The sequence below is a fragment of the Dicentrarchus labrax genome, unplaced genomic scaffold (genome assembly GCF_905237075.1).
Source record: "Dicentrarchus labrax unplaced genomic scaffold, dlabrax2021, whole genome shotgun sequence".
Lineage (NCBI taxonomy): Eukaryota > Metazoa > Chordata > Actinopteri > Moronidae > Dicentrarchus > Dicentrarchus labrax.
The window spans coordinates 18,279,321-18,307,013 of NW_026136713.1; the positions used below are offsets into that span (position 1 = coordinate 18,279,321).

General features: G+C 41.5%; 1 protein-coding gene across 3 annotated transcripts; it reads right to left on the minus strand.

Moving 5' to 3' along the window:
- Positions 1 to 188: 188 nt before the first annotated feature.
- Positions 189 to 26,958, minus strand: myot (myotilin). 3 transcript variants are annotated; one of them, XM_051419078.1, is made up of 18 exons: positions 26,776 to 26,958; positions 18,912 to 18,961; positions 18,160 to 18,331; positions 17,975 to 18,034; positions 17,695 to 17,836; positions 17,148 to 17,171; positions 16,290 to 16,409; positions 15,896 to 16,100; positions 10,031 to 10,250; positions 8,692 to 9,686; positions 8,144 to 8,294; positions 7,773 to 7,874; positions 7,008 to 7,045; positions 6,389 to 6,527; positions 6,016 to 6,223; positions 5,667 to 5,832; positions 4,411 to 4,544; positions 189 to 2,329 (listed from the first exon to the last, which is right to left on the minus strand). In XM_051419078.1, the coding sequence occupies exons 2-18, from the start codon at positions 18,917 to 18,919 to the stop codon at positions 2,187 to 2,189; spliced, it is 3,027 nt and encodes a 1,008-aa protein (XP_051275038.1). In that variant the 5' UTR covers positions 18,920 to 18,961; positions 26,776 to 26,958; the 3' UTR covers positions 189 to 2,186. The 3 variants fall into 3 exon arrangements, with proteins under 3 accessions (XP_051275038.1, XP_051275037.1, XP_051275039.1); XM_051419077.1 differs by having other exon boundaries at positions 26,767 to 26,958; XM_051419079.1 differs by lacking the exon at positions 7,773 to 7,874 and having other exon boundaries at positions 26,767 to 26,957.
- Positions 26,959 to 27,693: the final 735 nt, after the last annotated feature.

The following is a 27,693-nucleotide window of genomic DNA, read 5'->3' on the forward strand; positions in this document are numbered from 1 at the left end:
GAAAGTACTTTAAAGGCTGAGCTCCATCAGCAAGTTCTGAATGCCGTCACCAGGGGGAGACATGGTGCCGGGTATTTTAAAAGAGTGGTCTGGGTCTTGCTCAGAGACACTTGAGAAGGCATCTCTCCAAACACCAGAACACACTCAACTTAAGAAAAGAAAAACAAAAGAAAATACACACTGGGAGGTAAAGCTAAGGTCACATAAACTTTATTCCTCATTCATCCAGTGATATGTAGAAGTTCTTACACAACAAACAGTACTTCACACGAATACCTGCTGTTTCAAATCTCAACAGAAAGGACCTAACTTACCATCTCTATTCTGGTGCTTCAAGCAAATCCAATGTTTAACCCTTATTGATCCAAACAACGTGACAAACTGTAGAAATACTACAGTGTAAAACCAGTGAAAGGCAGTTTAAATGTTCCTGTTCAAATGCAGCCAAAATATTCTGCATATAAACCACAAGAATTTCATCTTGTGACCTTAGTCTCAGAGTTTATGGGCCGACCGAGCTGTGGCCACACAGGGTTAAATACCAGATTTTCAGTTTGCATGCAGATCCAGCTAAAAATCCCAGATTTTTGTGAAATTAGTTTGTGTCTGGCAGTAACAACAAGCAGTTTCAAGGTAAGCAGGCAAACCAAGCCTCGGTAGATTTTTTTCTGGAAGGCTCTGGTCAGAAATGGAGAGTTTGGGCACAGGCTGACATACTGATACCTATTTTCCAACTGAACATACTGAATTAATGATGCATACATGCATTGAAGGAGAGAAAAATGTTTCTCCTCTTGAGTAAAATTTAAAAACGTCTTATCTGCACTGCAGATTTGGAAAAATGTAAACTTTTCTTAATAAGTTAGGACTGAGTGTTGGTTTGAGTGCAGGTCAGGTTTTGGTTCAGTAGTAGAGGCTGGGTATCAGGAGGTCAGCCTGTCTAACTCGTGGATATTGTACACCTCTGCTTGCAGCCTTTCTCAGGCCAAGAGAGGGGCAACCCGACACTGATAACTAATAACTTCAGTTCAAATAAATAGCTTAATTCGCGTACACCGTATATCAGAAACCAACTTTAAAAACACATATAGCTGAATTTATACCACAGAAGAAAATCTGAGCAGTAACCAGTTGTGGCATCTAAACCAGGAGGGGCGAGGGGAGGGGGGGGTCAGTTTAAAATCGGATTTTCTGTTCCAGTTAATGGAGCTTTACAGACACGCATCATCAGAGGCAACAGCAGCTGGGACAAAAACTTAAATTCGGAGGCTCAAACACAAATGTATCCTCGTTCAGTTACAAGCTGGAGGAAAAGAAAGAGCAGGTGCTGGAGGAGGCGGACAGGTGCCAGAATTAAAGTGCAGTGATAGATGTTGGCTGTGTAGGATTGTGGGTACTGTAGTTAATCTAGGTTGCTTCCTCCTTTCTAACCTAGATTAGCTGGAAACTGTTTTTAAAGAATTTAAAGGAAGCGTGTACACTGGGGAAAACGGGTTGTGGAGCGCAGTGTTGTGGTTGGCTGCTGGGATAAAACTGGCAGCGGGGCTGACTCTGCCACACCGTATCCAGGACTATTAATACATCCATGACCGAGACAAACCATTTTACTGAGAGCAGACTGGACAGACGGGCAGAGCAGACAGGCTTACAGGCATGTATCAAACATGAGCTCTGCAGCCTTAAACAACAGGGAAAGGACAGGCACAGCAGTGACAAACAGCGGCAGATGGACAACATGAGGCGACCAAGTGCTCCTTATGGTTAGGGCTGTGTCCTCCAAGTATTTTAAAACACACATCTAATGGATGGAGGAAAAAAATCTTAAATGCCGTATCACAGTTTCTTTTAGAGATTGTCACAAACTGTACCCTAATCTTAAAAATTGGGCAAAATGTCTTCAAGAAATTTGAAATAAAACTGTTCTGTTACTCGGCCTCGTACAATAATACAACCAGAACGTTGGTTGTTTGATTAACCTGACCTAACTCGGCCTCAGAAGCATTCTGAAATGTGTCCTCGTCTGCTGCGGCGCCGTAACGTTGTATTCTGAACCAAAGCTCGAGCATTAGTACTATATCTGCCTCTGGGTGACAGCTGATACAGTTTCTCCGGCCCGGTTTGACAGTTCTGAGATGCGTGGTAGTGATCTGAGGATGTGACGGGGGTGGGGGGGGTTCAGAGTGGGTCTACAGCTCTTCACTCTCGTACAGCGGGGCGGTGTGCTGGGCGGGGCTCTCCACAGTCAGAGAAGGAACATGGCTCAGAGAGGACAGCAGCTTCAGCGTCTTTGAGCCAGGGGGCGCCGTTTTCATGGGCGGGGCTGTGCGAGCTGCGAAGGGACAGAGAGAAAGGAGTGATGGATTCATATGCTTTTTTGATTGTTTTGTTCTTTAATTAGTTTTAAATGTGTAAAACCTCATTTGGACTGGAATATTTTTTATCAGAAGTAGGCTAGGAACAATAATTATTAACAACACTATTATTATTCACTGCAGTATGACACTACCTGTAAGCAATCTTAAGTGTGTGTGAAAACTGTTTTGTTCTATATATAAAAAAAATGCTTTCGGTAATATACTCGTATTACATATGTACTGCACAGCCACTGCAAAGTTTATCCAGCAGAGTGCGCTGTGACTTACAATACTGTGACAAGCAGCACAGAGTACTATTATATTTAACATTCTTAAGAATAATTAACTGAAATATTTTTTATAAAGTTATTTGTTTAAGAAAACAGTACTTTTGCACAGTCCACATAGAAAGGGGCTTTTCATTCCGCTATATGGGCCATCACATCAGCAATCTAAAATCGGTATCAGTCCCCAAATCCATCAGGCTACGTCTTACTTATTTGAAGTGAAATCCAAAAACAATGTGCAGTTGACTTACATACATAAAACTGTGTGCTTCCTGCAGAGTGGGGCTGTAGTGCTGTTTTACAGATGCAGATGGCGCGTTTATCTATATTAATAGTATGAATAATACCACTGGTGTCACCAACAGGGGGACGACTCAGCCTAAACATTCCTTTCATGCCAGGTGTCTGAAAATAACTCTCCTGCCCCTGCTCGCCATAGTGCGGGACAGTATGGCTCAGGGTCAGGTATGGAACAGACAATGGGTCCACGGCTCAACATGTTTCACCTTCTGTTTTCAAACTCAATATGATTAACTAGAGATCTTCACGCATCTGGGGCCTGATGTGTTGTATGTGTGTACCTGTCTGCTGGGGTTAATCATTGCTTATAGTTATACTGCGTGTGTGTATAGTTGTCACTGCAAATCAACTGTAATCAATCAACACTCAAAATGTACAAATATTAAATTCTCTCTCTCTCGCTCTCCCTCTCTCTCTCTCCCCAACTTTGAATAGCGTCTTTACAAAACAGCTCATTCTGCCTTTACTTGTTTAAGGATTTTGAAACATTTTCTAGGGTGATGTATTTTTTTTTCAACTCTACTTTTTGTGTCTATGAACCTATAGCCTGAAATGAATTGAACTGAATAATAATGCTCTGTATACAATATTGTATTGTACTATTTATTCAGTACAATACATTTTGACGCTGTCAGTGATTATAGTTTCACACCAGTGTATAGTTGAGCACAGTTCTGTGTTCAAAATGTATTTCATTAGCAGAGCAACAAATCCACAGCATTTCATCCAAAACTTAAATATCTGAACCATGTTTTCCGGTCTCTATCATCCGTACCTGTACTACTGTGGCACAATAAGGTCCCACTTTGCTGTTTTCCTTCGCTGTGAATTGTATGGCTGTTCACCCTGCTGATGCTTGATGCTGGTACATTAACTATCTAACTACGTCCTTGATAAGGCCTGTGAAACCTCTTTGTTGCACTGTTATGAGGTCCTGTCCAACTGCAATGTCTCCACTGAGTCCTGGTTCAGATAAAGTGGTCTAAACTCACTTTCAGTTTTGCTAATAAGATCTACAGTCCAGCTCAGGTGTGACAGAGGGTCAGGTAGTTTTTCTTTGTCACTCAGCTCCCTCTCCACAGAGCAGATGGTGTGTTATGTGATCGAGCAGAAACCTAATAGCTGTGCTGTATTTTCCTCCGCTGAGCTCTCCCTCATCAGTGGATGGACTCCATACTTATCTCTCTGACTCGGTGATTAAGCTGTATTCTTGAGGAAAGCCGAACGGCTCCACGCCTCATGAGTTCATCAAGTTTCTGCTCGATCACATAACACAGCATTTGTTTGACGTGCTCCAGGCTGTAGAGCTGGATTCACTGTAGCGTTGAGCGCGCATCATTCTCCATCTGCTGTTTGATTTTACAGCCTGGGCTACTATGGTAACTACCGGGCTATCTCGTACAACAGATAGCGGAGATGGGCCCTTTAAAGCAAATTTGCATCAGAAGATAAACACACAGTGGACTTACTGCCTACATCCAGCCTGGCGTTGCATGTGGACATGCCAGCTTCATTAATGGCAGACAGAGTGTACCAACCAGCATCTGACTTTATCACCCGCTCTATCAACAAGCACTGCCGGCCTGAACCGTCCTGATACAGACTGCGGAGAAACAAAGAGACATTCAAACGTTCATTTCATCATCCGTTAGCGTTTGGTGGCCAAAGTGTCCTGATGCATTCAGAAGAACAAATACACATGCACAATATAAAAAGAAACACAAAAAATAAGAAATGAAACAGTGCATAATTCATTGAATATATTTCCATATGTAAACCATTTAGTTTATTTTGCAAATTGTCCAGTAGAACTAGAGACAGAAGCTGTGTATAGGTGCTGTTTTCTATTCATTTCCTTCTGACCCTTCCATTGAGATATTTTTATGGCACACAGGCCTATTTCTTCTGTTCAGATCAGTTTAAAAACATAAATATTATTGTGTGAAACACTAATAAAAAATGTACAAATCTTCAATCAGTAAATCTTCAATAACTGATTTTTTGGCCACTTGGGGGCAGCAGAAACAAGTTGTGAACACATTACTGACATATTATCATCAAACAGGTGCTTATTTAACACATCCAGCACTCACGGAGAAACTTTAGCATTCATTTGGAATCGGGTTTCAGCTGATCTGATTAACTTTAAGTCCAATCACTCTTTCATTCTTCTAGCTCTGTGTTTTGTCTATACCAACTCCTAATGGAAATATCTGGCTATTTTGTTGCTAAAAGCTAATTAGCCAGTAAAGCTAGTTAATAACTGTTTTCCTGTCATTTGGTGCAGGGCATGTAGTGTACAGAAGGGTTTTAAAGCTTTTTTCTCCTCTGAAAACAACTGCCTGCTCCAACCAACAAAAGGTACTGATGACAGTGGTGACAGTGAATGACACGTATGACATGCAGTAAGGGTCCACGGCCGGGTTCGAACTGTTGATATGTGGTTATGTGGCATGCACTGTTACCATTCAGCTACTTAGACACTATGAGTAATCCCTTTAATATACAACAATGATTATAGGTGCTTTAAGGCATCACAAAACCTACCAGAGAGCCAAATCTTAAATAGGCTGCTTTGACTCTATTACGGGAAATATTGAGTTATACTTCTCTAAAGTAAACTCTTTAAAAGAGAGTACCTTCAATAACATCTGAGTTTGATGAGTAGTAGTGGAGTGCAGTTAAGGAGGACTTTGGGTGTAATGAAGTACTTTAGTTGACCCACCTCATTCTGTTTGGGTCAATGCGTAGCATGTCTTTATCTTTCTTCCAGAAGAGCTGTGGAGTAGGAGACGCGTCCACTTTACACTCTAACCTAACAGTGTCGCCCTCGAGAGCTCTGGAGTTCAACATCTTCTGGACAAAGGTGGGAGGACGGAGAGCCTCCTGGGCTGCAGAGAGGAGGAACAGGTTTCATAGCACAGGGGATTCAATTATGTCCCATCCTGAAGAAGGTCTTTACAAAGTAGAGCTGGCATAGATTTACTAAAGCAAATATGATCATTATTAATGTGCACTATAGTGAAATTATATTTAAAAAAACATCTAAAAACAGGATGTAAGGACATTTTTACCTAATACATCGAGCTTCATGGTAAACCTGCTCTCCCCGGCTCGGTTCCTGGCCACACACTCATACACTCCAGCATGGTGCACTGTGACGATCTCTATGATGAATGAGTGCATCCCTTTTTCACACACCAGCATCTTATGGTAGTCGTCTGGACGAATGGCTTTACCGTCCAGATACCAGCAGACGTCTGGTGTAGGGAGGCCTCCGACCTGGATTGAGAAAAGAGAGAAGTTTTACTTTTATTTAACTTTGCATGACCACGCCATTATTTTGATATGAGGGAGCCCCTGACCTTGTTTTAATACAGACTTGAGCGTATTCATAAACTTGAATACGTGAGGCCCTTTGTGTTAATGAGTAAGTGAGTGCTTCACCTTGAAGTCGATCCTACAGAAGCGTCCCTCCTCCATAGTGAGGTCTGAGGGGATCTGCAGGAAGCGAGGAGCGTAACATTTCTCCTGAATAGCTGCACCCTCATTTGCCCTCTCATCTGTCCCTGAGTGGTGCCTCCCCCTGCAGGGGCATAGAGAGTGAGAGCTTATTTATTCATGAGCTCACTTTACCTCACTTTCAATTGCTGAATGTTACAGTCCACTAGTGTACCTGTCTCAGCCCAGTGTAATGTAATATCACACTTATACATTAAGATTTTCAAACTAAAATACTGAAATGACTGTTTACATGACTGCTCCTGTGACATAGGCTACACAGTATCGTGCATCCACAGAGCAACTTGGGGCTCAGTTACCACACTCAGATGGAGAGAAACACAAAGTGTCAAATATTTATGAGCTGGACAAACCTGAAAAGCAAAATGACCATTATCATTTTCCATCCACCTATTTTGATTGATTAAAGATTGATTTTGTTTTACAACTGCACAGATTGAGTAAATACTGCCATGCTGGAAGGGAATCTCGAGAGGAAACGCTGGAAAAGCTGGAATCATGGGTTAATAATTATGAGCAATACTGATACATAAATTGTATTTACCATAGTCCACCTGTGTGTTTTCCTTCCGGTGACTCGGGCTGTAACAGAAAGCAAATCAATGTAAGCAGAGGTAATCAAAGGTTTGAACTTGAAACTTACCGTACTGATCAACACATTGACCAAATGCCAGGAGGGTAACTGTGTGTGTGTGTGTGTGTGTGTGTGTGTGTGTGTGTGTGTATGTGTATTCTGACACAATGGTCCTGTTGTCACCAGTGAAAGGGGCTCGTTCTCAGAAAGCAGGCTAGAAATAGCCTCTGACAAACCTTGTTGGCTTCAGAGGACGTGTGTGTACATGCACGTGTTGTGTGTTGGTGCTGTGTGTGAAAGAAGAGAGAAAGAAAGAGGCTTTTTGACAGAACAATCCTACACACACACACACACACACACACACACACACACACACACACACACACACACACACACACACACACACAGTGTGCAACTGGTCAAAATGACAGCATGAGACCGCTCACTGGGGCTGATTATGCTGCCAGGCTTTTTCAACTTTGTGCTCGGGAGCCCACCAGGAGGCCCTGAGAGGGGAACGGGCAGCTATTCAAACCCAAATGACGGGAATAATGTGTGGTCTTTACTTAATAGCAAAATGAAAGCTAATGGGTTTTGGACCAGAGCCAACATAAATGTCAGCATGTTCAGCACTGCAACACACATCAGTACAATCTGAAACACACTGTTAGAAGGCTGAAGGATTTTTCTAATGATTATGATGTCCACTGACTAAATCAAAGTTTGTTGTCGTACCTGGTCGAGTTGTGAGTCTGACAGATTGTCTTGGTCAAACATGTAGGTGGCGTTGTCTGGACCCAGCAGCCTACGAGCCATACGCTCCTCATAGGACAGTTTCTGTCGAAATTGAAGCTTTATACTGTTAAATTGACGTTTTTCACACACACGTAGAAAGTGTGCTGTGATTTGTTTTGGTACACTTTTGCAATTATGTATTCTGTTAGGTTCAAACAGGCACACACTGTGTCAGTGTGGATGGGTGGGAGTGTGTGTGTGAGATGGGGGAATGATGATTTTGATGAATGAAATGTAGGATTCTTGATTTCCACAACAGTTTGCGGGACACACACACACACAAACACACACAAACACATACATACACACACCTGGCTGGTTCTCCTCCTGGCCTCCTTTGAGCGCAGCTTCTTTTCCAGATCCTGGATGAGGGCGTCTTTGGAGCCCTGGATGTCATCATCTGTGGAGCGAGAGGAAGAAGGACGAGGAGCTACAGACTTCTTCAGAATGGGCTTGGGAAGGCTGGTGGACAGAGAGAGACAGGTGTTTCAATTCATTCTAACTTAAGTCCATATTGGCATTAAAAAAAACAAAAAAACAATACAAGGACACAACATGGAGACATAAAATCATTTCAGATAATAAAGTCCAAAACACCAAATGTTTTTTTTTCTTTTACCTAATTACTCAACATACATTAGTACATAAACTTCCCTGAACACAGCGTAAAAAGGCTGGAACATTACTGTAGTTCTTCTACTGCTACAAGTGGTGCCTTCTCTGTTCAAGGAGTTTCTCCCCTTTGACACAAACTCATACACACATCTGTTCCCTCTGCAGAAATACATACATTTTGCATCCACATATAAGTGTGGGAACTTGTCTGAAATCACATGCATGCCAAATGAATCTAACTCACATGTTTGGCGTCCCCTTGTAGCTGGCGGGCAGGGAGACCACAGCAGGAGGTACTCTGTTCTGACTGTTAGGAGTGCTGGGCTGAGTGAGAGAGGAGGAGGATGGAGAGAGAGGGGAGCGAGGGAGGGAAGGGGACACTGGGAGAGGCTGCTGAGGGAGGGAAGAGGGAGAAGAGGAAACCCTCATGGGGAGGAGGGGGCTGGATGGAGCGAGTGGGGAGCGGGAGGGGGAAATGGATGAGTGGGGAAGGTTGGAGTTGGGAGACAGCTTGGAGGAGGAGAAGGGGGAGAAGGCGGACTGAGAGGGCAGCACAGAGCAGAGGAAAGCAGCAGGTGCCGACATGGTGTCTTGGTTGGCTGGTAGGGTGGCGCTGCCAAGGCCGGTGGCACTGGGGATGCTGGGGGTGAGGGTGATGGTAGAACGCATTGTGGTGCGAGGGAGAGGGGAGGAGGAGAAGGCCGGGAAAGGGGAGGAGGGGGAGGTGGTGGAGTCGGAGGGACTGAGCAAGGGGGCAGCTGAGGAAAGAGGAGGTGCGGCAGAGGAGGCCGGGGTGGAAACAGGAGAGCTGAGACTGGATGAGGAGGGAGAAGACTTGCTGGTGCCGTTGGCCTGGGTCTGGATCTGGGTCTGGGTGACAGACTTGGTTTGGTTCTGACTGAGGCTTAGCGACTGAAACTGGGACTGAGTCTGCGACAAGGACTTGGAGACAGACTGAGTCTGAGAAAAAGACTGGCTTTGTGTAGACATCATTTTAGCTTGACTCTGTGACTCCATAACATTTTGACTAATTTGGGGACTGTTGAGGTTCTGTTGGGAGTTATTCTGGTTCTCCTGGGCTTCCCTCAGAACACTTTCATAGCTGGGTGCCTGGAAGGAAGGCTGCGATTGAATAAAATGCCTCGGTCGCTCATAGTTAAAGGCGCTGGGAGGGAAGGCGCTGGGAGTGAAAGTAGGCAGGTCTGACAGGTTCATGTTGTTGCCTCCTGACTGGGAGGACTGAAAGACAGAAGAGACACAATTACAAAAAAGTGACTACGATGCAATTCAACCATTTTTGAGAGCAATGAAGAGACATTTAGAACCTTTACACATTTGATTTCGCTGGGATGAAGCAAATTAACATTCTTGCAGGAGATACTGTGTATAGCAAACTGCCTTGGCTACATACAGTGTACATTTATTTGATCAATCAACTGGTGTTTTCTCTCTTAAATACATTTTAATTTTCCCTTCCCACTGAACCTTTTAAACTTGACACATCCAGTCACACAAAGCAGTAGTTAGGTATGATGGCAGATATTAACAGTTGCAGCACAAACGTTGTAAGAAAGTGTTCTTACACTGAAACTGATCTTGCTTGGGGTGAACAGCTTGCTTGCTTGGGTCGCCTCCTTGAGGTGGGTTGGTGGTGGTGGTGAGGGTGGAGGCGGAGGGCTGGGCGTACAGGCTCGGACAATGACCTCTGGTGACCTTTGGCCCTCTGAGCTCAGGGCGCTCTCCTCCTCGCTGCGCCCAAAGGGTTCTTCACAGGAGTGGTTGGCCGGATGAGGTTCTGGAAAACTGATATAACACAGACGTATTAGCAAAGGTTTGAATATATTCAACAGCAGAGAGTCGGAGAGAGTGATGGCTAATGGTTGTGATGAAAATGTCTTTAAGTTCCTCAAGATTAAGGGATTTTATCTGTGACAGTCCCCTGATCTCCAGGCAGTTCAAACCTAGTGTCAGCTCTACCTGTAAGAAAAAACCCCAAGATCCAAAGTCCCTAAACAGTTATTGTTCCTAAGTACAGGAGTGCAAACATCCAACTGGGTAAAAGTGGAGTGTCTGCATGGAGGAGAACATGAGGTCTTCTGATAAACAGATTCAAGTTACATGGGTTCAAGTTTCAACATGGATTCGGTGTAGTAGTTCCTGTTCAGTTGTTTTGAAGAAGGTTGACACGAGGTTACACAAGCTAACTTGCAAACAGACAACAGTGGTTGTCATGTTCCACACTCCACAACACTGATTCTGAAGCAGGGATGGGCATTTTAAAGTAAAGTACCCGAGTACATGCAAAGAATAGGGTTTGTAATGAAGAACATCCAAGCGAAGATGAAATGAAAACCTTTCTGCATTGCACAGACTGTAGAGATTAGCCTACATTGAAGACACCAAATCCACAAACATCAACATGTTGCAATAATTTCAATAATTCAATCAGTTGGCTGGTATAAAGGCTGTCATCCCTCTTATGCCTGGTCACCATTCTGCCTGTAACATTAGATCAAGAGATGTGTGACTGAAAATGTTGAATATTATGTGGCTCTGCAGATGTATAATTTTTGCTATATAGAAAAATGTGATTGCTCAATACGCTGATAATGACGTCTGTACTCAAGTACTCGTGCCCATCCCTACTCTAAACCAGCCGATGTTCATAAAGTTACCCACCTCACCATGAGATTATTACTATACTATATTACTATTACTATAACTATGTGATGCAGCCTGTACGTACGATCAATAGCTGAGGTGTTTACCATCCAGATCAATATTTCAACCAGTGAGCAAAATGATAAAACATCTTTAACTAGAGAAGATATGTTCCAGTACGGCTGCCATCATACCTCTGGGACTGTCTAATGAAAGTAACAGATATCAGAGGGTCTGCTCCCATTTCAGCCCATTCAGTAGTTTTCTTCCTGTAATACCAAGCCTGGCTGGTCCTCCACTTTCTACTAGGAAAGAATGTTGTTCCCATGACTACCACGTAGTCCGGGCTACGCAGGAGCATAATGACAATAGCAGTCTCTCTCTCTCTCTCTCTCTATCTCTCCCTCCCTCCCTCTCTCTCTCTCTCCCTCTCTCTCTCTCTCTCCCTCTCTCTCCCTCTCTCTCTCCCCTGAGGGCACAAGACAGTTTCGGCCAGCCGGCGTCAGCTGACCTAGAGTCGGGCATCTGGATTAAAACACACTTATGTTACCCTTTCGTACTAAGCCTTGAGAAGGAGTGGTGAAAAAAAATTGTGATTTCCACATGAAATATATGTAGCTGGAAATGTTAAAACAGGCCCACAGCACCTGTTAAGTGTTTTATGAAGTAACATTACCTGAAAGATATCTTTGGCATTCTGTACTGAAATGTCTTGTTACTTTCTGGCCAGCATACACGCTGATACTGATGTGTCAGTCAGGAGCAGACGTTTTGACTCGTCAGATCAGAAAGAGCACAGGGGTTGCTGATAACATTAATGATACTGTAGTGTAAGTTATGATAGTGAGCCAGCATGGTGACAGCGTGTTTAATGTGTTCATCAATATGTGGTGTACTTTCTGTGCTTCAAATGCTACCATCTGAAAAGAAAGAAGTGTACTATATATGTGTGTAATTTAGTAGTGTGATGGTATACAGTATGTATGTATGTGTGTGTGTGTGTGTGTGTGTGTGTGTGTCTGTGTGTGAGTGTTTGTGTATTTGTGTCATTTAGTGGGCGAAGCTATATTGGTCTTGGAATTCGGACATCGACTGGCAGGTGCAGACACTTTACTGATGACCCAACCCCTTTAACACACACACACACACACACACACACACACACACACACACACACACACACACACACACACACACAAGATCTGCATGGCATTATGGGTAGGAGCGTGCTAAGCTGTCCTAAGTCCTCTGTATGACCGGCAACATCAGAGGCACAACAATGTGGAACGCTCTACAGAATCTGTGTGAACTTTTGGAAAATAAAAGTTGGTGCTGGATCAACGTGCATTCTGCAAATACTTCAACACTGTATGAGATACATCGATCACACTGGGAGGTGAGAGATAAAATAAACAGATAAACTGTGAGTGTAAAAGGGATTGTGAGCGAGCATCACTTTCTTCATTCACTGGTCCATTTATCTGTCTACCTGATGATCACAGACTAAACTGGTTTCTAATGAAAGCTTATACCTTTTCATACCTTTTCAGAACAGTACTGATCAACTAAACAAAGTGCAGCTGTAGTAATTTACCTTCATTATTGCAATACACTGATAAAACAAGATATAACTCCCTGTTTACATGTTGTGCCATTCTATCTTCATTTAAAATAGTTTAGTAAAATAGTAGTGTTCAATAGTCGAAGACTTGTGAACGTTTTACAGTGACATTTTATTTTGGTGACAACCAGTCAGCGTTTAAGAGAAAGGCACTGGGGGGGAAAACGTCTTCACAAAATCATTCTTACATCTAACTATGATGTAAATGCACCCAACCATCATACATCTTCTCACCATTTATCTGACATCATTTTTACTGGAGGGAAAAAGTCCAAACCAACTGAAGCCCCCCCAACGTTACAGATAATCCAGTTCCTCTTCCTGATCTAACAATCAAATCAATAAAATAATCACATCAGCTTCAAGTTGGCCAGAGAACCTCAACATGACCTTAAAGTCCAGACCGCTGCTTTCTGAACAACTGTTGTTGTTTGTGGCAGTGAGGAAGGCGAGGGGGGGTCTGAAGGACACAGACGCCATGTCTGCACTTCACATTACAGATGAGATCATAGCCCTGGACCTTGATATAGAGTGGACACATTACACTCAGCCAAACATACCTCACACCACTAAACACTCACTGGCTTTGAATGTGAAGTATCAAGTCCAAGTTAAAGACTAACTGAACTGTAAGAAGCACCAAAGATAAAAAGGCTCAAGAGACAAAATATTACTTAATACTCGCCATGTAGCATCTGTGGCAGGCGCCTCCGCTGTGGCATGTTTCTGTTGTGATATTACTACACTTTTTGTGGTATATTTTTGAATATTTTAACCAGTGTTAATCTCATAGGTTGAGAATTTGTTGTGGTGCAATATCCAAAACGGCAGGGATGTCATTTTTCCATTCTATATGACTGCACATGAATGCACCATTCTGGCAGACTTGTTAATCTGTCACTTCAAACTCCTCACAGTGTTGTTTCCCCCTGCACATACAAAAACACAAAAAGAAACATATTGTGCAGTGCCAATCTATATGGGACCTTCAAATTAAATCTATAAATGGGAACCACTGCTCAGAGCTGCCTAACGTTTGAGAATATAAACCACGGTCTGACAATATGAGCTCTTATGTATGATAAAGGATTGAGTCTGAAGGGCACACAGCTTATACTACCACTTTACAGATGAGCTCATGAGCCCATTGTAGCTACCACTTGGCTAAAGTATGGGGCTGTCCGACAGGCAGCAAACACAACTCAGCAGCACAATGAAGATACACATTTATGGTGGATCCCCTGAAGCAGCTCCAGAGGATTTACAGTAAAGCGATACATAGGTTAATATCACCGAGTAAATTAGATGTGTCAGACACTACAATCTCCCTATCAAAAGTTACAGATACAACCACGCAGTTTACTGCTACATATAAAAACGTTTGACCACAAAAAAGGGCACTTTTAAAAGTTAGAACACAAGTGGGTGTTGAGAAAATGATGCGGCAAATTTCAAATTGAGCGTTTTTAAGAAAAGTTAACTTAAATAATCTAACGTTTCCTCCCAGGCTGTTTGAAAGCGGTACCAAGCCAGGTGACACAAACCCCTAAAATAGACTAAAGTCCACTTTCCAAGCGCTCTAAACATAGTTTGACCTTTTAAAGAGGAGACAGCATATTGCGTTTCCATGAAGGAAATGAGCTTGTTTAAACATTAATGTCAACTTTGTTTCTTTCTTTAAAAAAAAAAAATATTATTATCAATGAGGTTCAAAACTGCGGGTCCAAATGGCGAGAGTTGGCGGCAGGTTGAGAGGGCAGCCATTAGCTACCTGTGCAAACACACACTGGATACTTTCCTTACCTGGTTGCCCGCTCCTGCACGCGCCGTGTTCAGTGTCGGCTGAATGAAAGGGAACTTTCCCTGCGCGAGGAAAGGAAAGCCAAACTCCGATGAGAAGCTGGAGGCTGGACAACAGGTGACACCGCGCGCTCGCGAGGGGAGATGCGGGAGCGCGCGGGTCCTGCTGATTGGTTTAATTTCCCAAAAGCTCGGTGTCGTCATCACAACTGCATCCAAGCCATTGACAGCATGTGTGTACCATCGGTCTCTAACCCGACCGCAGGGGTACAGTAGAGACATCTTCTTTATGTCTTATTTTTAATTTATTCAGTATTTTAGTATTTTTTAAGTCAATTCTTGTTTGAAATTACTTCTGAAAAGCTGCATTTCTTTCCCCATTTATGGACATATTTTATACAGTGTCTTCATCATTAAGTTCTCACTTGGTCTCATTAGGTAAATGAAAGAAAGAAAGAAAGAAAGAAAGAAAACTGGACTTGAAAATTGCCTTGCACTCTTATAGACAGTCCATGCTTGTACTACTATTTTAGAATAGGGCAACAGCGACCTCGTCTGGATATAAAGAGAAACTACAATAATTCCAACAGACGTGAAATGTTTATTCCTAAACAATTTACTTGAAGCACATTTTCACTACATTGTTACAATGAAATTGGTAAATGAGTGAGTGAATTAAGAGATAAATAGAATAAATGAATACAAACATGTAATTGTAACATCTTGCATTAGCATTATTGTAGTTGTATTACTGTATATTGTATTTTTGCATTTTTGTCTTTGGTACTTTTGTTTTTTGTCTTTAGCTGTTTTATGTATGAACCCCTGACTGCAAGTCAAGTTTCCCATCTGGGATAATAAAGTGACTGAACTGAACTGAATTGAACGTTTATGTCTTTTCCACAGACTGAAAGAATAAATTGTGTTTCAAACTTTTTATTAAATCAGAATTTTTACTTAACAATTTAAGGTTTGAACGTCTTGTTGAAGCACTGCAAGTTGAAGAAGAAGCTTCAACTCCTACATCAACTGTGTTTCAAGTAACTAAACGAATAAGGTCAAGGGTCAGAGGTCAGAGGTCATTCCTGCATGTGAGAAATTATTGGTGTAAAAAAACCTTTTGTTTGTTGTTGTTTTTATTTTTTAATTTATTTATTTTACTTTAAACCATTTGATATCATATACACTGAATATCACCATAATATAAGGAGTGCATTACTTGTTTAAAGTAATGGTGTGTGCATATATACAGAGGTCAGAGTTATACTATTTATATTGACTGTAGTGAGTCGTGACGTGTGTGTTCTGTGTGTGTGTGTGTGTGTGTGTGTGTGTGTGTGTGTGTGTGTGTGTACCGTCTACTCACTCTGCAAAAGGGATGTTATCTTCTGGAGGGCTCTCGGGCCACTCAGGAGGAGGGAGGTTCATGCAGTCAGGCAGCTCAGAGGAAAAGTCCTCGCTGCTCTGTCTGTACGAGGAGGCCTCCTGTTGGAACGCCGCCTCCTTCTCCTGTCTGAAAGAAACTGCTTCCTGCTGATGCTCGGCCTCGATCTCCAGCTGCTCCTCAATGTCTGCAATGGGTGCAAAGCAAGAGATGAGCAACTCTAAATGCAAGACTGACCACTTTCATTGCAATACAGATCGACACGTAAACTTATATTACATTGTACAGTGTCTTTGAGTATTCAGAAAAGCGCTTTTTAAATAAAATGCATTATTATTAAAGGAGTAGATACATTGCAATAATCTATATATCTCACCGTTGTAAACGTCCAGGATTGCAGAGCAGGAAATTGTGCCGAAAGAGTTGTGGGCCACACATTTAAACAGACCAGAGTCTTCTGGAAAGGCCTCTGTGATCACCAGTGTACACAGCTCCTCTGTAGAGGGCAGCACAAAAACATAAAGCGTTTCAGTGTCACAAGATCAAACAAAAACAAATCCAACCATGCTACTGCAACACCTGAATTTCCCTCCAGGGATCAATAAAGAGCTATCTTATCTTACGCATATTTTCAGACTAAGTGAAGTGCCTACGCTCACTAACTGATGTGGTGTGTTAGTATGAATGTTTGCTTCCAGTGTCATAAAGACTTTGGATAGTTTGTGGCCCAAGAAAGCCAAGCATTCACTAAACAATTGTATGTTACATTTACCAATGTTTATTTTGTCCCATATTCCTTGACACGATTCACTATAAAGCTGTTACAAAATCTCCCATGATTACATGATAATTGTAATGATTGTTTCCATATGGTGTGTGTCAAGCACTGTTTTCAGTATCAATAATATCATATTCTATTACAATTATAATATGTGTTAATAACTCACTATGCTCTCTATTGGTATAAATAGATTGAGAATATGTTTTTTATACATGAAAGACAGATTTACTGTAAAAGGACAGTAGGACTTGCATGAGTTGAGTGATTTTTACTGTAGGATTTGTTTCCTTATGAAGATTATGAGAGGACTAAAGAGGTGAAAGCAGTTAGTAAAACTAAAACTGAAAGAAAAGTAAAAAGATATTAATAATTTTCTGTATCAGATATTTTTTCTTGATCTTGTATCCCCACTTCTTTAAAACCATTATTATAGATGCAGTATTCTGTACTTACCTGGCACCGATGCAGAGCTGGCCTCTGAGAAAACAAGAAGAGTGAAAAGTCATTGAAGTGAACTCATCACCATACATAAATCCAAACTGCTACTCATCTGATGGATACAATGAATGGATACATCATACTTTCATGTAATAATACTGCCAGATAAGGAGCCGATTGTAATATGATGTTGAAGTTATTTATTTATACAGCTTCATAAATCTTAATTAACACTATATTTAGAGTCCAGAGTTAATATTTAAAGGCATATCAGGTGAGAAAAAGTTAACTTTTACAACAACATCTCTACAATGTATCGAATCTGAGCCAGTGTCTGCCATTAACTCTAAAACCTACTCGTCTAAAGCAGAATATTTAGATTTTGTTAGATTCTTCAGCAGTGGGCTACAGTAAAGTCTTTGATGAAGTTGAGGTTCATACATTATTAGAATAACAGACTTTTGATTTGGTTCCTGTAAATGGAATTTGAAGTCAAATTAATAACTCCCAACCAACTCATATGACTCCAGCTCACTGCAGTCTTTGCAAGGAACACACTCACTCTTGCGCAGTATCCTAAAATCATCAGAGTCCAGCACTTGTTCATCCTCTCTGTACCACATGACCTGCAGGGGAGGAGTCCCCCTCAGTCTGCACTCGAGGACCACCAACTGACCCTTCACTGTGGACACATCATGGAGGCACTGACAGAGAAAAGAGATAGAGAAAGGCCAGTCTAGGGCATATGTAATCTTTCATTTGTATCATGATTTCATCATTTTGATCCCTACAAATTTGCATGTAATATGTAATGTAATAAATAATATGTAAATGTGTTTTACCTTAACAAAAGTAGGGGCCACTCCATTCCCTGAATACTGCTGATAGATGGGACTCTGAGTCTGGAAACACATCCAGAGTTCAAGGTAAAATCATTTTTACCTCCCCATGAGTTTAATTTACAAATGTGAGTTCAATCTATTCAATGCTCATGTCTGTCTATGATTTATGAATTGGATGTAGTTACCCTCTGAGGGCTGACACACAGCGGCTGAACCAGGCTGGAGTGTCTCTGAGCGAGTAGGGTGGAGGAGGAGGAGCTGGAGGAGCCGGAGGAGCGCTCTCGAGAGGAGGACGCAGAGGAGGAAGAGGAGATGGTCAGAGACATGGTGCTGGTCTTCTTCTGCACCCTCTGGACGCTGCACGGTCACATGTCAGCACATAATACATATCAGCAATGATTAGGAAGTGATTATGTTTCTGTTAGAGCTGCAACTGACAATTAGTCTCTTTACCAATTAATCTGTCGGTCTTTTTCCACAATAATCGATTAGTTGCTTGGTCCATAAAATGTCAGAAAATCTGAGAAAGTGACGTCCTCGAATGTCTTGTTTTGTTATAGAGGACTAAAGAAACCAGACAATATTCACATTTAAGAAGCTGAAATAAGAGAATTTTGATCAAAATGATGTATTGATTATCAAAATTGTTGCTGATTGAGTTAATAGTTGACAACTAATCAATTCACTGACTAATCGTTGCAGCTCTAGTTTCTGTTCTTCATTGTTTTCTTGCACACTTCACTTGCTAACACCCACATACGCAGTCTGGGAGATTTGTTATTCTAAAGTTCATTAAAAAAGGCTACTGATATTTTGAGCACATTGGAAATTACTTTTGTTTTTGTTTTGTGTGTGTGTGTGTGTGTGTGTGTGTGTGTGTGTGTGTGTGTGTGTGTGTGTGTGCGTGTGTGTGTGTGTGGGTGCAGGTCTAACTCACTGTGCCATGTTTCAGGCGTTCCAGGAGGCAGTGCCAGAGGATGTTTTACTCTACAGAGACAGAAGCAGAGTGTCAGATATGTTCACTCCCTCCTACCACAGCTTTTATCACGGCATTTTAAAAAGTTGTGACACCCAGGTGTGAATATGTTTCATTGTATGAATAATAGGCAGGGTTCTGAGAGCATGCATGGTCAGCAAAATCCCTCTTTGGATTCTAATGTTTTGGTTTTTTTTAACTGCAAAGGTGAAAAGTGTTAGTAATGTTGGGAAGTAGCATCCAGGAGTATTCTGTACAGTGAAGAAAGACAGTTACATGCATTTATACGTATATATAAGATAGGACAATCTTAGAGAAGTAAAATGTTCTCTCCTGCTACCTACAAATACTACGAAGGTACCCTCGAGCATGGGATTCAAGACTCCACAGACACCCTGCTATGGGTGAATGTTGTTTATGAAAGTGAACAGGTGTGGTGCAGGTAGACCCTGAGAAAGAGCATACATTGCAAGCATTCACTGAGTGAAAAGTATAAAGCAGTCAAGTACAACATATCACAGAGTGTATCACAGCCTTAAATTTCAGCCAATCAGAAGACTGGAATAGGTCATTTCTGGTTGGCTGTTTTGAGTGTTAGTGGAATTATTGGTTACTAGAAAGAAGGAGAATGGTAATTGGATGAAGTACTGTGGCCACACATGGTTGAAATTTCATTTGAGCAAGTGTCCAAGGAAACTTAGAATGATGCCATAATGTGAACAATATAGAAACAGGATATATTTGTGTCTGCTCAAATTCAAAAATAACTTATGTGCATGTGCAAAATCAGACAAAACAGTATCCCATCGCACACTCATATAGTGCCACAGTACGCACTATGCTAGCTGAGATACAGTGTCTGGTGATCTAACAGGCTTGAGATCCATTGTTAACAAAATGCTAGTGGGACCCAGTGGAAACACTGAAAGGCACATTAACTAACATAACTGTATAGTGCATGTTTATAGATTTTAAGGTTAACAGGAAACTAAGAACTCAGGAAACTTGGCAAGACTACAGCTTTATTCTGTTGCAGCCATGACCATGTGTTAGACAGTTAGCTTCAGATTTGCATCTCCTCCAAGGCATGTGGTGAGGGACAGTATGACTGGGCTCTTTAAAAAGGCTGATATTCGATTGACAAACTGCATTTTGTTTCAAAGATGAATACATTAAATATCAAGCAGCATAAAGCTGTTGCTTCTTGCAGTTCTCGTCCATATTCTCTCCAGGGTGAATGTGGACTACACACTGAGTGGCAGAAATCATAAATTTGAAGCCTGCAAAATGATAGTAGACTTTCCTGCACTTGTCCATCACTGAACTGGGTGCAGCGCTAAAAATATTCACGAAATACATGAACAGCTGTGGAAATCCTGCTGTGACCACAGTCTATCCCTTCTTAAATGCTGCAGTACTGAGCTGAATAGGCATAGTATAGGAAAATGCTTGTGTCTTTTATTCTCTGGGAAATCCCTGTGAGAGCAAAAACCCATTCGAACAGAGGGAACACCAGATGGTTGGTTTAATTTGATCCTGTCATAAACCACATACACACAAGAAACACAGACTCATCCAGCAAAGACGAACAAAGTAAAAACTAGACATACTTTAAATACCATGCAACATAAATTCAGTACTTTGACACAGGATAAGAAACGAAAAGTGTATATAGAAGTCTGAGCTCTGCAATTAAACAATTAAATGTTAACTGGAGAGAAGAGAACAATAATATATGGAATACACTTTTTGTATGAAGGAGAGTGAAGAGAACAGTTTCTTGTTGGAGGCTTACTTATAAAATCAGCAGTACACAAAAGAAACATATCCAAATCTAATTTTCAACCAGTTTGTCTTTGTATTGGTGCAACAATACAGCTGAAAGGTGCCTGTATCCCATCATCATTAACACACGTTCAGTCAGATCTGTAACATTTGAACCTGTGACAGAACCTCACCATCTCCCATTTGCTATTCACTCACCTCCTTCTATGAACATAGAATGACCATACACACACACACACACACACACACACACACACACACACACACACACACACACACACACACACACACACACACACACACACACACACATGCATACTGACAGAATTAAACAGTTATGTCAACTTTCAGGTCTGGAGTGGACCATTCAAATCTAAATTTGGAGTTTGCAAGGTTTTCAAACAACCTAACCCAACCTCTTACTATGACAAGATCTGTATTGCCTCATAAGTGCAATTGCAATATGCACTCTTCAACTGCCAAGCAAACAAATGCATCACCTTCTGGTCTCTCTTTGTTTAGCAGTATGATAGGGTATTGCAGCTAATTGAAGGCATATGTAATCTTTCATCGCTTCACACCCACAAATCCCAGCCTGCTGCCTGGCTGTGTCCTGGGCCCAGAGAAGGAGCTGACAGAGGAGGCTAAGGTTCAGGTTTCCAGGCTAAATTAAACTCTGCCGCCTCTTGAGCACAGCAGAGACTCTCTGACCTGAGATAAATCTCTGTGTCTCCATTAACAAGACACATACAGACAAACAGCGGCGGGTAAAACGTTCCTTCACACCAGATCTTTGCCTGTGCTCTGACTTTAACCCCCTTTATTTGAGTTTGTTCCTCTCAGCGTGTCTGTGTAAGTGCTATATAGGGATCACAGCGCTAAGATCAACGCAGACTAAACACTGTCTAAACTAGAGGATCGCAGCTTAAGAGAAAATAGCCGCAGCATGTACAACATCCATGTGTACATCCAGTTTTCCCCTCAGATAATCACTCCCAGCAGGTGTGCTTGTGTGTCTGTGTGCAGCTTGGTTAAAGTCTGCTGTTGATAAAACAACAGCTGCTGCTGAACCCTTCGTATCAATTGTCTCTCTGTTACATAACCAAAGGATTTATGGCAGCGGCAACAAGCTGCATTCACACGGCATTACTCATCTGTTGCCTGGCAAGCAATAGATAAGAGGGAGACATCCAGGTAGTGATGGCAAAGTTCAACGATGACCCAAACAAGCACAGTTTTAGAATGTCAAATCAAGGTACAGTAAATGTTCAGACCTTTTTCACAGCAGCCATTTTGATATGAAATAAGTTGGATAAACACCTGTTACCAATGATACTAATTGAGGTTCCGTTCCATTTAGTCTCCAGTGAGCCAATTTCCAGTGCGTTGATTAGCATTATTGGTAACACCTGTGTTTACCCTACTGTTTGAAGTCAAAATGGCAGTGAAAAAAGTCTATTAAAGCGTTACTCCAGCAACGCAGCGGTCAAGCAAAAACACCGGATCCTACATTTCCCATGATTCAATTTGATAGTGTTTTTCAATAGATCCTACCTGATAAACATCCATGTCGACCAGCATGCCTCCACTTTATAGTTGGGTCAAAATCAGTATGACATCACCAGGGTTATTTGTTTTTACTTTGGAAAGCTCTTCCCGAGCCACAGAAAACATTATACAACTCTTTTCGATCACTGCCACTTACTGTGATGAGTAAACTAAACTTCAGGGTAAAACCTTTCGTGGCAATTCGATGTCTGATCCAATCACATAACACCTGCTTATTGATTGTACCAGTGTGATTCACTGTATACAATAAATGTAATAAGTCTGTCATTTGTAAAAACTGACTGTAGACACGGCAATGTCCTCACTGATGACCACTACTATGATTATCTGGTGTCATGCACCTGTGGAATCTAACGATCATCTAAATGACCATATAAATATAAATGATCAATTAAAGGACCAGGAGGATTTAATGGCATCCAGCGGTGTAGTTGCAGATTATGACCCCCTCATCTCACCCTCCTGTTCCAAGCCTGTAGGAGAAACTGCGGTAGCTACAAAAACGTGAGAGGTCTTATCTAAAGCCAGTGTTTGGTTTGTCTGTTCTAGGCTACTGTACAAACATGGCGGACTCTGTAGAAGAGGACCCACTCCCTCTGTAGTTAGAAACAGCTCCTTCTAAGGTAATGAAAACACAGTTATTATTTTCAAGTGATTATACACTAATGAAAACATACCTTTCAATATATATATATATGCCAATAGATCCTCCTAAACTTTAAATGTTTAAGACATGTTTACAGGTGGATGATACTGGCTGAACCAGATGTGACATTCCAAAGAAAGGCCTGTATAACTAGTACAGTTACATCTGCATCTTCATGCATCAGTTCAAGCCCACTCTGCTCCTTTGGGCATCACAGTGAGTGTACAGTAGTTCCTGTCTGACCCAATAAACTGCAGTACAAGTGACCTTGTGTGAAGCTGCAGGCTGCTGATCTTCATCCATAATTTAAGAAACACATTGTACTAAGAGATTTACACGGCAAGCAAAGCCACCTGTAGGGTCTATGAATTGTTACAATGTAATGTGGACCTAATTCAGCCAACACTTTACACATTACACAACAAACAGACGTTGTGTCGAGTATTTCGACCTATGGCACACAACCTTGGAGTTTATGTGTCAATGAAGAATAATAGCTGGTATTTTTAACCCTGCATATCCTCCTGGGACGATGTTCATCATCCCACCTGTTCTGCTGCACAGGAAAGAGTGAAGATGGCTGCACTTTCACTAACATTCAGAGCTGCATATTGCTGTGTTTTCAAAGGCCAAGCAACCTGTTCTCAGCAGAGAGGAGAGAGTTAGTCAGGATGAGTCACGGTGGGGAACTTTGTCATTCAGTCTCTTATGATACATGGTACAGTGTTCGGAATCTGGCTATATGGATGTATGATTGGGTAGAAAGACGGAGGAAAGCACTGCAAGGTGATTCATATTTCAGCTGTTGCCATAGAAATATCCTTTTTCCTGCATTAGTTTGCAATGTGTAATTCATTCTAAAAAACAACATCTACTGTGTATAATACATTAATTTCTTGTATTTCCAAATCTACACATTGCAACACAAACCCTGACATAGAACCTGGTTGATGAGCTTCCGGGAGAAAAGAGGAAGAAGCACCTTCCCGCAAACCTTGTTAAATTTAAACAAACCACCCACTGTGTAATTCCAGCCCTCCATACAACACCATGAAGCCTCCAACCAGCAGCAGCTCTCAGCTGTGGACAGATTTAGCACAGCAGCGGCACATTCATGAGTTCACTGTGTTGAAATCTAGCACTTAGCAATCATTATATAAGTCTCCGGGCTTTTCTTTGATAGATCTATGGAACAACCAACCACTGCAGGATAGTCGCATCCAGTGGCAGTTTTGACAGTCAGAAGCACACAAAAAAATTCATACATTGAAAATATGAACTATTGTTTCATGTGGTACGTACATATATTGTTGTTGTTAGCTGTTTTTGTATTACTCAGTTGTTGTCATTTAATAAAGTAAAAAAAAAAACTTGGTATAACCATTAAACCATATAGAATAAATTGTGACTGAATCAGTGGCAAGCACACAAGGGAGTTTTACATACTCTTGGAAAAGTTAAATTTTGAGCATCGAGGGTTTTCCACTGACAGCTGTACAATGTAAGTCATGTCGTAAAGCTTTGTGTTCCTAATATTCCTAATTCCTAATATTTTCAGTTTCCTGGAAAGAATCATTTCATTTAGTAGTAGAGAGAAGTAGAAGTAAATGTTACATTAATTCCTCATCTATTATTGTAAATGTATTCTCCATTTATATCAAAATGTATGCTTTCACATTTTTGCATATCCAGCTGCTGCACACAGACTAAAAGAATCTTTGGATTCTGTTAAATTGGAATAATTTGAAGTTAATTTAAACTGCTTGAATTGAAATGCATTTAATTTCATTATAATTGGAAATTACTGACCCATAAAATAAAGTGTTCTTTTTTTACATCCGTAGGCGAAACTACCAAAGTGAATGTCCCATAGTAAGTCGAGGTAAAAGTTCATTACCTTGAGTTGCACCGGCCAGCGATGGCTGCTTAATTTAAGTACTTATTTACCCAGTAATGACATAAATAGCAACCTCTACACTCCTCTAACAACATCACTGTTTACAGTCATGCTAGCAGGCTAACCTTTGCCAAGTAACACTAAACACCAAGTACAGCTGAGGATGATGGGAATGTCAGGTATTCGGTCATAAACCAAAGTATGAACAAATTATTATTTTTTGCCTAATAATGGCGCTAGAGGAAAGTGACTAGGATTAATCACATGGGCACAATAAATGTCTGGAAACATTTTTGATCAATCCATCAGGTAGATGTTGAGATATTTTACTGGATATGTGAAAACTTTTGTCCCTACATTAAAAGTCAGGGGATCATTAAAGTCCTTATGCTTCATTAACATTTTATGGCAATCCATCCAACAAAGGCCTCTGGAACAAAGTGGAGGACCGACAGACCGACAGACAGACCTCCTCTCCTCGCTTAGGCCAGCTTTTTGGTTCTTAAGGTGATTTTACTGGGATGTACAGTAAAGGGGCTATTAGTGGAAAAGAGGAATCCCTCCACTTGCTGTGAGCCCATTTTGAATTTCGTCATTCTGAAAAACCTCTCAACCCTCCATCTCCACCTTCACCTCTCCAATTCTCCTAACTCCTCAACTTGTCTGCTAGCGGGACCGATTTAGCCCGCACTGGGTCACCTGATTTCTCTGTCCTCCAACCAGAGCTCAGTGGCTGAACACAGCGTCATGCAGGCATGCCAGGCCTTTACTGCAAACCCCCCCAACTCTACCACCCACTCAGCTTTGGCTGGATGTATTGTGTTGCCTCACCCTGCAGACTATATAATTGCCACACTTCTTTTTTTTTTTTTTTCACACTACCCTTTAAACTCCCAAACAAATGTAAAGGATTTTTCTGATATAAAAAGTTTGCATCCTGGATACATGCTCACAGATATATCAAGGTAGGATACACAGAGATAGAATTGTATAGAAATATACAGAGAAAGATGAATAGAGATAGATACAGTTAGAGTTATAGTTTATTTTTTAGTTAGTTTGATGTATTCTTTCCTTTTCCTCTACTGTGTTTATTGTTATTCACTAAAATTCCTTGTATGTATGTGAAAACCTTGGCAATAAACCTGATCCTGGTTCTGATTCTGATCTGATTCTTATATAAACATAGATAGATTTTTAGATGTAGAGATACAGATTAATACAGATTTATGGAGATATACATAGAAATAGAATTGTAGATAGATAGATAGATAGATAGATAGATAGATAGATAGATAGATAGATAGATAGATAGATAGATAGATAGATAGATAGATAGATAGATAGATAGATAGATAGATAGATAGATAGATAGATAGATAGATAGATAGATAGATAGATAGATAGGCACATGGACACATGACACAGCATATAAATTTAGCTCCAGACGGACCATCCCAGCTGTCCTCTTCTTTCTGACTTCAGACTCATACACCACCTTCAATCCAACACTGCCTACAGTATCAATCACATGCAGTGTCAGGAACCCTATGGCCCCTGACCAAGTGAATTACAACATTTGATCATCTGATTACCTTTACTTTTGCTTTCTCAATCAAAACAAGGCGCAGTATCTATCACAGAGCTACGTCTAAGCCATGACACAGAACGCTCCTTTACTGAATTTCAACGCTGGCCAAAGTTTAGAGTTTATCTTTGGTCCAGATATGTGCAACAAAAGTGAAATATCTGGCGTGCACCCTGGATCAGACAGGTTCCTTCACCCTGCAGTGAAATTATCTCAGTGGGATTGTTTCTTATAGTTGTGTTCATAAGGATCCAGCCATGCACATGCAAAACAGGCCCAGCTGCACCTTCAGCACACAGCTTTCTTCAAACCAAAATGTTCTCCTCCTTACCTGTCCGGCCTTTCCCCAGCAGGGTAAAAAAAACAACAACAACAAATGTATTGATCCAACAGGAAGTGTGAATGATCCAAATGCTAAATGCAAAACTGCTATGTGACTGTGTGGCTGCCAGTCATGGCTTGGTCACTGGACGCTCCCTTCTCTGGGCGAGCGGACACACACATTTACACACACAAACACACAGGCATGGGGCATGTGTGTGTGGGGGGATGTGTTGGTGGAATGGGGTTAGGAGGGAATCTGAGGCTGGTGAGGTGGGGGTGAGAGGAGGGCAGGAGGGGTTCAGTTGGAGGGGTACCAAAGGGGCAAATTTAGAGCGGAGTAAAAGTGTTCATCAACAGTGACGAACGCATTGCAGAGCTCCAGGTCCAAGGCAACAGGAGTGCAAGTGCTTCACCTGTGTGTGCTAGCTAATGTTAGCAGCTCCAAAGCAACCAGAGGTAAGTGTAACAGACAGAGAGCTCATTTGTTGCACATTATTTTAGGGATCACGGAAATCTTTTCAGATGATGTCAAATAAGAACATTTGGCGTGTGTGTTGCGGTTGGAGGCTCGATGACCTAACTTCATCCAAGAGTGAGAGACGGGCCAGGAAACCTGCGACTGGTGCCAGTCAGGGGACACATGAGATGAGACCCCTCAATATGAACGTGTGAGAGAGAGATACAGAGGCAGATAAAGAGACTGAGAGAGACTTTCTTTACAATCTTAAACACAGAAAACCACCACACAAACACATCAGACTGATCAAGGGAATAGCCACCGTTTTATCTATTCAGACCATACCCTAATCCCAATTAAGACAAAAAAATAAAATAATTTATAGTGCTAAATGCAGCAGTGAAATCAGATTATCCACAGTATTTTGAAAGTCCAGCATCCCTCAGGGTCCCTTCCTAGGCTCCTGTTATTGATTGG

What these genes read in the sequence shown, in the direction of transcription:
- myot (XM_051419078.1), bottom strand. An exon ending in TACAAGGGGACGCCAAACAT is followed by an intron (nt 8,295 to 8,691) that starts GTGAGTTAGATT and finishes TCTGTCCACCAG; the next exon opens with CCTTCCCAAGCCCATTCTGA. An exon ending in ATTGACCCAAACAGAATGAG is followed by an intron (nt 4,545 to 5,666) that starts GTGGGTCAACTA and finishes GTTTCTCCGCAG; the next exon opens with TCTGTATCAGGACGGTTCAG.